Consider the following 11,720-nt stretch of genomic DNA (forward strand, 5'->3'; position numbering starts at 1 on the left):
TGAACACCATTTGAGTCCAGATGGTTGAACTGAAAGTCTTGAAACTCTTGTTGGGGCCCCAGAAACCAAACTAAATTTTCATCTACTGATACATTTTCAACATCTCCTGGAAGAACAAATCTCAAACTTAGTGCATATTTAAATGATCCTAGATTCAACCTTTCATTTGAACCATCAATGATCATGTTGAAATAACAGAATATGACGTGGAAGTAGGACCTGGAATGATTTTCCTTTTAATTGTAAACCAAATTATGCATTAACTCAGAACAATTAAACTACATAAAATTCATGAAGACTGAAAAGACTGTTAAAGTATTTCAAAAACCACAGCTAAAGCTTGTAGAATATTTAAAAAAAAATTGGTAAAATATCAATAACATACCTTATAGTAAAAAGCCACACATTCTTGTGTAAATTCCTGTAAATCCACTCAAAGCCACAGTGTCTTTTTTCCCCATGAAAGTCTACATTAATAAAAATTAATTTACATTCTTGTGTAAATTCATGTAGCCTAAATTTATTCAAAGCCACAATGTCTTTTTTCAATGAAAGAAAGTCTAGATTAATGAAAGAAAAAAAGGCACATAATCTTTTCTGAAATCCTGTTTGAACAGCACAATGTTTATTTTCCAGAGAGAGAAAAAAATTCTTACCAGTTCTCTTTTCCCGTTCATCTTTCAGGTGTGTTCACGAAGCCAGCAACAATTCCATGGATTCTTGTCCTTATCAGACTTTTTCAAACCGTCTTTCTCACCATCTTCGCTCTGTCTGATGTTGCTCCGTGACACAGACATGCTGCAAAATTCTTCTTTTAAAAACTTGAAAGTTCTAAAAGTTTGCGATGTCCACATTTAGCTAAGCTTCGCACAGGAGCCACACAGCATCACCGCAGCAACCAACCAGTCCCGCTTTACGACAACTGTCGTAACAGCCAGGCTTTGAGTGGCATTGATTCTCCTCGAAACTCTGCAGATCCGAGGAAACTGATTTGTATCTGTAACACACAGATCAGTGTCCACGGACTTATGAAACTTGCATGATGTCGTAAAAAAAGAACGCTTTGCGATAAGCATTTTAAAAACTCAGTAACGATCATGATTAAAGAGTACAACACTAACACCCCCGCCCCCCTCCCCATGATGAAATCCGCGGAATCCCGCAGATCTGCGGAGTTTTCACAGCCCTGGGAAGTTTTCCATATTGATCCAGAGCTCTAAGAACAGAGAATGAAAACCATGTGAATTAGATCATCAAGGATCCACTCGACTCCCAGAACCAGAAACCTGACATCTGGGTCCAAATGATCATTAATTATCTGCTGGTTTCAGTTGCGTTTTCTTACCTCCTTGTCAAATCTAGAAAACAGACTGTCATAAAAAAGACAAAAACTTATTTTTTTTAAACAAGTTTCCTTCATTAAGAAATTGTGTACATTGTAAAGACTCACAATAAATTAATAGCAACATGCAGTTTTTTCTGCGTTACAAATTTTCACCAGTTTCTTTTCTATAATACACATCTTCTAATCCTGATATCTTTCTGTCAAACGTACAAGATGCAGTTTAATTACAGACTTGTACACAATCAGACACACAGCGCTGTAAAAAAAGGTTAAGTTAGATTAGATAGAGCTTTATTAATCCCTTGGGACGATTCCCTCAGGGAAATTGTTTTGCATATTCGTCCCATTTCAGGTGTTAATACTATTATTTACAGTAGTGTTCAGAATAATAGTAGTGCTATGTGACTAAAAAGATTAATCCAGGTTTTGAGTATATTTCTTATTGTTACATGGGAAACAAGGTACCAGTAGATTCTCACAAATCCAACAAGAACCAAGCATTCATGATATGCACACTCTTAAGGCTATGAAATTGGGCTATTAGTAAAAAAAAAAGTAGAAAAAGGGGGTGTTCACAATAATAGTAGCATCTGCTGTTGATGCTACAAACTCAAATCTATTATGTTCAAACTGCTTTTTTAGCAATCCTGTGAATCACTAAACTACAACCCCTGGCAAAAATTATGGAATCACCGGCCTCGGAGGATGTTCATTCAGTTGTTTAATTTTGTAGGAAAAAAAGCAGATCACAGACATGACACAAAACTAAAGTCATTTCAAATGGCAACTTTCTGGCTTTAAGAAACACTGTAAGAAATCAGGAAAAAAAAATTGTGGCAGTCGGTAACGGTTACTTTTTTTAGACCAAGCAGAGGGAAAAAAATATGGAATCACTCAATTCTGAGGAAAAAATTATGGAATCATGAAAAACAAAAGAACGCTCCAACACATCACTAGTATTTTGTTGCACCACCTCTTGCTTTTATAACAGCTTGCAGTCTCTGAGACATGGACTTAATGAGTGACAAACAGTACTCTTCATCAATCTGGCTCCAACTTTCTCTGATTGCTGTTGCCAGATCAGCTTTGCAGGTTGGAGCCTTGTCATGGACCATTTTCTTCAACTTCCACCAAAGATTTTCAATTGGATTAAGATCCGGACTATTTGCAGGCCATGACATTGACCCTATGTGTCTTTTTGCAAGGAATGTTTTCACAGTTTTTGCTCTATGGCAAGATGCATTATCATCTTGAGAAATGATTTCATCATCCCCAAACATCCTTTCAATTGATGGGATAAGAAAAGCGTCCAAAATATCAATGTAAACTTGTGCATTTATTGATGATGTAATGACAGCCATCTCCCCAGTGCCTTTACCTGACATGCAGCCCCATATCATCAATGACTGTGGAAATTTACATGTTCTCTTCAGGCAGTCATCTTTATAAATCTCATTGGAACGGCACCAAACAAAAGTTCCAGCATCATCACCTTGCCCAATGCAGAGTCGAGATTCATCACTGAATATGACTTTCATCCAGTTATCCACAGTCCACGATTGCTTTTCCTTAGCCCATTGTAACCTTGTTTTTTTCTGTTTAGGTGTTAATGATGTCTTTCGTTTAGCTTTTCTGTATGTAAATCCCATTTCCTTTAGGCGGTTTCTTACAGTTCGGTCACAGACGTTGACTCCAGTTTCCTCCCATTCGTTCCTCATTTGTTTTGTTGTGCATTTTCGATTTTTGAGACATATTGCTTTAAGTTTTCTGTCTTGACACTTTGATGTCTTCCTTGGTCTACCAGTATGTTTGCCTTTAACAACCTTCCCATGTTGTTTGTATTTGGTCCAGAGTTTAGACACAGCTGACTGTGAACGACCAACATCTTTTGCAACATTGCGTGATGATTTACCCTCTTTTAAGAGTTTGATAATCCTCTCCTTTGTTTCATGTTGGAGCCATGATTCATGTAAGTCCACTTGGTGCAACAGCTGTCCAAGGTGTGATCACTCCTTTTTAGACGCAGACTAACGAGCAGATCTGATTTGATGCAGGTGTTAGTTTTGGGGATGAAAATTTACAGGGTGATTCCATAATTTATTCCTCAGAATTGAGTGAGTCCATATTTTTTTTCCCTCTGCTTGGTCTAAAGAAGTAACCGTTACTGACTGCCACAAATTTTTTTTTTTTTTCCTGATTTCTTAAAGCCAGAAAGTTGCCATTTGAAATGACTTTAGTTTTGTGTCATGTCTGTGATCTGCTTTTTCTCTACAAAATTAATCAACTGAATGAACATCCTCCAAGGCTGGTGATTCCATAATTATTGCCAGGGGTTGTAATATTTAATTGTATAACCACAGTTTTTCATGATTTCTTCACATCTGCGAGGCATTAATTTTGTTGGTTTGGAACCAAGATTTTGCTGGTTTACTAGTGTGCTTGGGGTCATTGTCTTGTTGAAACACCCATTTCAAGGGCATGTCCTCTTCAGCATAAGGCAACATGACCTCTTCAAGTATTTTGACATATCCAAACTGATCCATGATACCTGGTATGCGATATATAGGCCCAACACCATAGTAGGAGAAACATGCCCATATCATGATGCTTGCACCACCATGCTTCACTGTCTTCACTGTGACCTGTGGCTTGAATTCAGAGTTTGGGGGTCGTCTCACAAACTGTCTGCGGCCCTTGGACCCAAAAAGAACAATTTTACTCTCATCAGTCCACAAAATATTCCCCCATTTCTCTTTAGGCCAGTTGATGTGTTCTTTGGCAAATTGTAACCTCTTCTGCACATCTTTTATATAACAGAGGGACTTTGCGGGGGATTCTTGCAAATAAATTAGCTTCACACAGGCGTCTTCTAACTGTCACAGCACTTACAGGTAACTCCAGACTGTCTTTGATCATCCTGGAGCTGATCAATGGCTGAGCCTTTGCCATTCTGGTTATTCTTCTGTCCATTTTGATGGTTGTTTTCTGTTTCTTTTTTTTTTTTTTTTGTCCATTTTAAAGCATTGGAGATCATTGTAGATGAACAGCCTATAATTTTTTGCACCTGCGTTTTCCCCTCTCCAATCAACTTTTTAATCAAACTACGCTGTTCTTCTGAACAATGTCCCATTTTCCTCAGGCTTTCAAAGAGAAAAGCATGTTCAACAGGTGCTGGCTTCATCCTTAAATAGGGGACACCTGATTCACACCTGTTTGTTCCACAAAATTGACGAACTCACTGACTGAATGCCACACTACTATTATTGTGAACACCCCCTTTTCTACTTTTTTTTTTTACTAATAGCCCAATTTCATAGCCTTAAGAGTGTGCATATCGTGAATGCTTGGTCTTGTTGGATTTGTGAGAATCTACTGAACCTACTAGTACCTTGTTTCCCATGTAACAATAAGAAATATACTCAAAACCTGGATTAATCTTTGTAGTCACATAGCACTACTATTATTCTGAACACTACTATAAATTTTTTTTTTTTTTAAAGTCCCTTCGGCTGCTCCCTTGTTTTTACTAGGGGTGGCCACAGCAGGTCCAAGGTGGATCTGCATGTTGATTTGGCACAAGTTTTATGCAGGATGCCCTGTCTAACACAACTCCACATTACATGGAGAAATGTGGCAGGGGTGGAGATTGAAATGGGAACCTTGGGCACTAACCACTTCTACCATTAGCCAGAGGATTTTTTTTTCCCCTTCAAATATGCTGCTGCTATGTGAGGAAAACCAGCCAAAAATGTATTTTGGGCTGTAAAGAAGAGTGACGAAAAATGAGGTGGGAATGTTTTGTTCTAGTAAAAGCCAACAAATGTAAAACACACATGAACTTCATGGAGGCAGCAGTCAAATGGCAACCACCAAAATCCAGTGATGTTAAAGTAAGAATAAATAAATAAAATTACCAAAAAAACAAAACAAAAAAAAAAAACACTCCTGGTAGAAACAGGATTTCAGATATATTCCGGCTGTTTTTGTCATACATGAAATTTTATACCAACATCTGAGGAAGTGACGGATACACGCAACTCAAAAAAAAAAATCTATTTATTGTAATAAATTTTTTTCCAGCATTGTGTCTCCTTTCAGAGTAGAAGACACTCAGAGTTGTCCAATCTGCCATAATGTCCACATGGCATACACCTAAAACAGTGTTAAAACAAAAAGATGATGTGGTTTTTACCGAGCCGTCAACACGTAACAAATCAAGTGGATTTGGCAACTTTTGTCTGGCTGTAAATGGTCGTGCGGGCACGGCGACATCAAACGGTCCACAGCCCGATTTGGTTCTGAATGTGGACCCCCCCCCCCCCCCCCCCCAAAAAAAAACCCCCAACCAGTCAAATTGTCAAACTGCTGTTAATCAGTGAAATTGCCTCCTGAGGCCTTCAGGTGATGTCTGAAATTATTGCTCTGAATGAAAACGGTAATCATGTGTTCTGTGTCTACTCAGGCATATGTGCTGCCAAAGGTGCCATATTAAAAAAAACAAAACAAAAAAAACAACAACTTTTTGTTCCCCACCTTTAAGTGTCAGTCATTTGGATGTGACAAACATCTCAACAGATTTCATGATTTTCTTGGCTAAAATGCTTTTTTTTTTATATATATATACACACACGAGGTCTATTAGAAAAGTATCCGACCTTATTATTTTTTTTCAAAAACCATATGGATTTGAATCGTGTGATTACATCAGACATGCTTGAACCCTCGTGGGCATGCGAGAGTTTTTTCACGCCTGTCGGTTACGTCATTCGCCTGTGGACAGTCTTTGAGTGAGGAGTCACCCACCCTCTTGTTGTTTTTTTCATTGTTTAGGAATGGCTCAGAGACTGCTGCTTTGTTTGATCAAAATTTTTTCAAAACTGTAAGGCACAACTGAGTGGACACCATTTGATAAATTCAGCTGGTTTTCGGTAAAAATTTTAACGGCTGATGAGAGATTTTGGTCTGGTAGTGTCGCCGTAGGGATGGCCCACGGCGCCTGACGGCGATCTGCGCTTCGAGGCGGCAGCGTCTCGCCGTTTCAAGTTGAAAACTTCCACATTTCAGGCTCTGTTGACCCAGTAAGTTGTCAGAGAACAGAGAACTTTCAGAAGAAGTCGGCTTGAGGAGTTTATTCGGACATTCCATTGTTAACGGACATTTTGTAATGAAAGAACGTGCGGGCAGAGTCGCATGTTGGGCCGGACCCGACCGCGGGGGGTCGCGACAGGAAAAACACCTCCGTTGGAAACCTTAACGGGCAAGTTGGAACATGCCCAAGCTGTTAAACAATTTCTCAGTTACTCACTTGTTGAAAGCCATCAAAAGCCGCCTGAATTTTACAAATGGTTTACAACACGGAGGTGTTTTTCCTGTCGCGGCGCACACAGATTCGCCGAGTCATCACGGAAAGGACTCCTTTTGCGCGCACGTCTTTCATTAAAAAATGTCCTTAAACGCATAAAGTCCTCATGCCGGCCTCTTCTGAATCTTCTCTGTTCTCTCATGACGTCCTGGGTGAATTAAGCCTTAAATTAGGATGTTTTCAGGTTGAAACAGGCCGACGACGGCACCTGGAAGCGCTGCACGACGTCCGCTCCGTGGGAAGTCCTTACACCGACAGAAACACCCCATAATCTCTCATCAGCCGTTAAACTTTTCACCGAAAACCATCTTAATTTCTTGAATAGTGTCCACTCGGATATTCCTCACAGGTCCAGAAAAAATTTTGATAAAGCAACGCGCGACGTCTCGAGCAGCGTGTGAAACAAAGGAATTCAGCCGAGAGGGTGGGACCACATCTCACTCAAGGCCTGCCCACAGGGAAATGACGTCACCGACACGCGTGGAAAAAACTCACGCATGCGCACGAGGGTTCAAGCATGATTGGTGTAATCGCATGTCATTCAAATCCATATAGTTAAAAAAATAAAAATAAAAGGGTCGGTTTATTATCTAAGAGACCTCGTATATAATTAAAATGTGAAAACTCAAAACATTCCCAGTAATGGTTTGTTTTTGTTTTTTAACCAAAAAGTTTGAGTAGATATGAGCAGTTTGAAGAAAAGCTGCAGATTGATTTTATTGTCTGAGGTTTTTTCCTTTAAATATCATATCAGCCACTTTGAGCTTTGGGCCCAAACATGCAGAAGAAGCATCATGGATCACATTCTGGCAACAGTTTTTTTTTTTTTTTTTAATCCAAACAAATTGATATTAAAGCTTCCTGAGTCTCTTTGCACTTTGTCTTCTCAGGTGAGCTGATTAATCACAGTGGACGTTTCCACTGTTGAGATTAAATTGTTAACGCTGTGAACACTGTGACCTTTTGTCTGGATTTGTTGGTGGTTACTTCACATGCTGAGAGTTTCACCTTCATCTACACTGAAGTCATGTTGGGGGGGACCCATTCCATAGTGGGACAGGTGTTTTTTTTTTTTTTTTTTCCTTTGTTGAACCTCCTGACATGATCACGAAAGTTTTGTCACTTCTAAACCATGGCACATGAACGCACCACCCACATCTATATCACAACCTCAAAAAAAAAAAAAAAAAAAAAAAAAAAATTAAATAAAAGCAGTGATTGTTGTATTTACTTTCACTTCTGCTTCATTGGAGATAGAATGAACTCAACATATTTCATTTTTTTCTGGTCAACTTCATTTCATTTGTTAGGGCTGCACATTATTGGAAAAAATTGACATTGCAAATTTTTCTTGCTCACAGCGATATAATACTGCGACACTAGTGAGTTGCACATGATTGTGTCAGAAACACGCAGAGATGCAAATCCAGCGTTTTAAGATTTATCCACTCTGGGACCCGTGTTTGGATCATTTTTGGCGACCGAAAACAAGACAGGGCTCACTCACACACACGGGGGGGGGGGTGTTACGAGTCTGAAATGTAGGAATGATGTATATTAACAAATTACATTAAGTTGACCATATAAATTATTTGTTTTCCTTTTTCCATCCCAACTTTTTCTGATTTGGGGTCATAAGAGAGAAGTATAGTTGTCATCTACAATGGATATATTTATCTAGCTTGCTGTTGTAGTTGTATAGTTTTGGGGAAACATCTGCTTGTTTGTTGCTAAAACATCAATATGGCTGTTACGCTCCTTCAAAATTCAGCTGCATCGAACAAATTTATATGACAAAAACAATGTCATAGATGTCCCCACCGAGTAAAAACAAGTCCAGTAAAGACGTAAAGGGCAATTAAAAAAAAAAAAGGTTACGAAACCTTTTCATTGGCACAGATTCATGTTTCAGTTTGAGTTCCAGAAAAGTTTGTTCCAAGTGCAGACGAAACTGAAAGTGCTGCAAAGTAAACACATCCTCACCTCTTCATAATAATAAGTTATTTAAAAGCTTCTGAATATCAAGAAGTCTGTAAAATCTCCACTGACGGGACAACCAGTCGAGAGTTGAATCCATCGGTACCTGTGGGCCCAGTTCTCTGTGACAGGATTGTAACAGCCGATCAGTCTGAATTCAACGCAGTTAGCAGAACATGGCAGCGGCCTTTCAGGTGTATAAAAATACAGCTGAGGTCTGATGGCTTTTATGGTCGATGAAACCTGTGAAGAAACAGAGAAATAACAGTTTTTACAGCTGTTACTTATTTCAGTGTTGCTCAGTTTGAGATCTTGGTTTGTTCAGAACTTTGTTGCTTTGCTATAGATCTGTGTGGCTGAATGACACCGACAGACACAAAACATACAGACAGACGTCCCAGAGAACTTCAGCACTTATGAAGAGGACCTGCTCAAATGCCTGAGAAACGCTGCTGGAGTCGATGCCTGAAGACTGGAAAAGAATCTCCGACTCTTTATTGAGCCTCACTAACAGGTCGGAAGACTCACGGTGGCAAATACGCATTTTGTAGAGCATTCACTTAAAGTATTTGTTAATGACTGCTTTCAGGTTATTTGTTAGCGTGCTATCTTTTCTCTTAAAGGACAGCTCAGCCTACAGAGACTGATCACATGATGTTTACGGTTTCTGAAAATTACAGAGGCAGAATGTTTTTGTACCAACTCAGTGCAGTCACATCATTTACTTTTAGCTAACATTCTTTGTGCAGGTGTGTGGTACACATGTTGTGAAGCTGCTTATGTAAGACAGTGGACTGTAGACCTGGTTTTTGGTGGGCTGAGGCACCAGCACGTTCTGGTGTTGGACAATAAACACCAGTTTTGGATCTGAACATACCAAAACTATTATTATTATTTGTTTTTTAGATCAGCATGCCCACATGAGTGTGTTATTGTTCTTTAGTGGGTGCTGAATGGAAATTAGCATAGGCTCTTGCACTGGGTGTCTCTCTGGGTGCACAGTGGGGCCCACAGTAGCGGACATGTATATTACCTGGTCAGATGACGACTGGACTCGTGAACCTCCATTTCTGTGCTTTGAACTCGTTCAGCTCTTTCCTGATGGCAGCCTGAAGGAGATGCAAACATTTACTTAATGAACACAAAATAACATGGTTTTGCATTGACAATGTTTGACCTTATCAGCCGCCGTGAGCCGAGTCCACGGCTTGTCTGCCCTCCGGTCGTAGTCCTGAGCCTCTGCGACCTCCACGTAGTCGCTGAAGCGGATGAGGATTCTGGCCTCCCTGAGCTCCTCCACAGTCGGCCTCTGGCTCAGCTGAGGAGGAATTAAAATTTCAACGATGTCTTTGGTCAGACGGCATTAAACGCACCGGCGAAAGTGAAGCGTGCTGCTGTGTAAATAAAAGGTTTTTTTTGCATCAATAAATACTACAAAACAATTGCTTGCAGGCGTAAACACTGTTTTATGAATGATTGTGTTATCAAAATTAAAACAATTTAAAAGTGCAAATGTTAAAAAATGTGCAGTTCTCTAAGTGTGTGTAAATATTACAAATAAGGGAGTGATTAAACCAGTAGACATATCAAAAATGTGACCTGATCATGACTCAACATTTATTACAATATTCATACTCAAAATTTATGAAAACTTAAACATTACAACCAAACTGAATTTTTTTTTCAAAGATATGCAGGTTTGGTTGATTGGAAACTTTATAATTGTCCAGGTCTCCCTTATAAAAGAGATCTCGATCTCAATGGGACTAACTTGCTTAAATAAAGGTTAAAAGAAAAAGAAAAATCTGATTTTTTTTTTTTGTTAATTTTTTTGAATCAACAAAAACAAAGAAACAAAAACTACACCTTAAACATATTTCTAAAGTTTATGTGAAATTGTAATGAATAAATTACACATTTAACATTAAGAATTTGGGTTTTTTTTTTCCCTTCAGTTTTGTTCAAATGTGGTGAAAGTAAATTTATCTGTAAATCCGCAGACTTTTGGCACCTTTTTGGATAAATGTCTCTTGATCTCTCGTTTCTCCTCCTGCTCCTCCAGATCATTGCGAGCTGATGGAAAAGAGAGCGAGAGAAAAGAAAATCGAGATGATTTGGGGCGAGGATTCAGTATTTGACTTCTGTGCAGTCGGACTTACGTTTGAGGATGTTCCTCTGCTCCAGTTCTTCAGCTGTTGGCCGCTGACTCAAGCGCCTGAAAATCACAAACGTTATTCCAGCTGGAAGACATCTCCAATGACTGTGTTTGTAGTTTACACTCATTGCAGATGTCTACAAAAACTCAACACTGACAACTAGGAATGGGTATTGATAAGATTTTATCGATATCGATGCCATTATCGATTCTGCTTATCGATCCAATTCCTTATCGATTCCCTTATCAATACCTCTTGTGAATTTTGTACTAAAAGTAGGCTTTACAGGTTTTCTATGTATTTCATTGAGTCTTAAAGTAAATAAATATGAAATTGGATCACTGTATCCTTGATCTCTGGACATATAAAAATAAACAAAACGGTGTTTTGCTTTGAAGTTAATTCTGACTGGATTCTATCATTCTAACTTGACTCGGCAGAGAGCCGCACAGCGTTTGGAGCTGTGTGAACAGAACGGCCGATTCTTGTTTCTCGCAACAAGACAGGAGTCCCAGTTAGTAACTTTAATCCGCACAAAAGTGACTCATGATTTCACATATTCAGGGATGAAAGTGGTGAAAAACAAAAAAAGCTGAAACCCAAAATTATCCCCAACACCACCTGCATGAAAATGTTTGAATTCTAGAAGCTCTGAAATGCAATCTGGGATTATTCCAGACAATAAACTGCAGTGAGTGCAGCATCCATTTAGTGAGGGGAAAAAAAAAAACTTATTCAAATTCATTCCAGTAGTATTCTGCTCTTATTAGGATGCAGCAGTTTTCTAGTTTGGCAGATAGTTCTGGAGGAAATCACTGAAGAAATTAACACATTGAAAATATGGTTTGACCGAAACAAATTGTCATTAAATAAGACAGGG

The 11,720-nt window shown here is 39.0% G+C and overlaps 1 protein-coding gene across 1 annotated transcript; it reads right to left on the bottom strand.

The window, feature by feature from the left end:
* Positions 1 to 8,655: 8,655 nt before the first annotated feature.
* On the bottom strand, positions 8,656 to 10,982 carry LOC117518281 (phosphatase and actin regulator 1-like). Its single transcript, XM_034179381.1, is given in 6 exon segments — positions 8,656 to 8,927; positions 9,718 to 9,760; positions 9,763 to 9,793; positions 9,862 to 10,002; positions 10,696 to 10,757; positions 10,844 to 10,982. Coding segments are annotated over 6 exon segments (417 nt in total). The 5' UTR covers positions 10,968 to 10,982; the 3' UTR covers positions 8,656 to 8,911.
* Positions 10,983 to 11,720: the final 738 nt, after the last annotated feature.

Source organism: Thalassophryne amazonica, chromosome 10, assembly GCF_902500255.1.
Source record: "Thalassophryne amazonica chromosome 10, fThaAma1.1, whole genome shotgun sequence".
NCBI lineage: Eukaryota > Metazoa > Chordata > Actinopteri > Batrachoidiformes > Batrachoididae > Thalassophryne > Thalassophryne amazonica.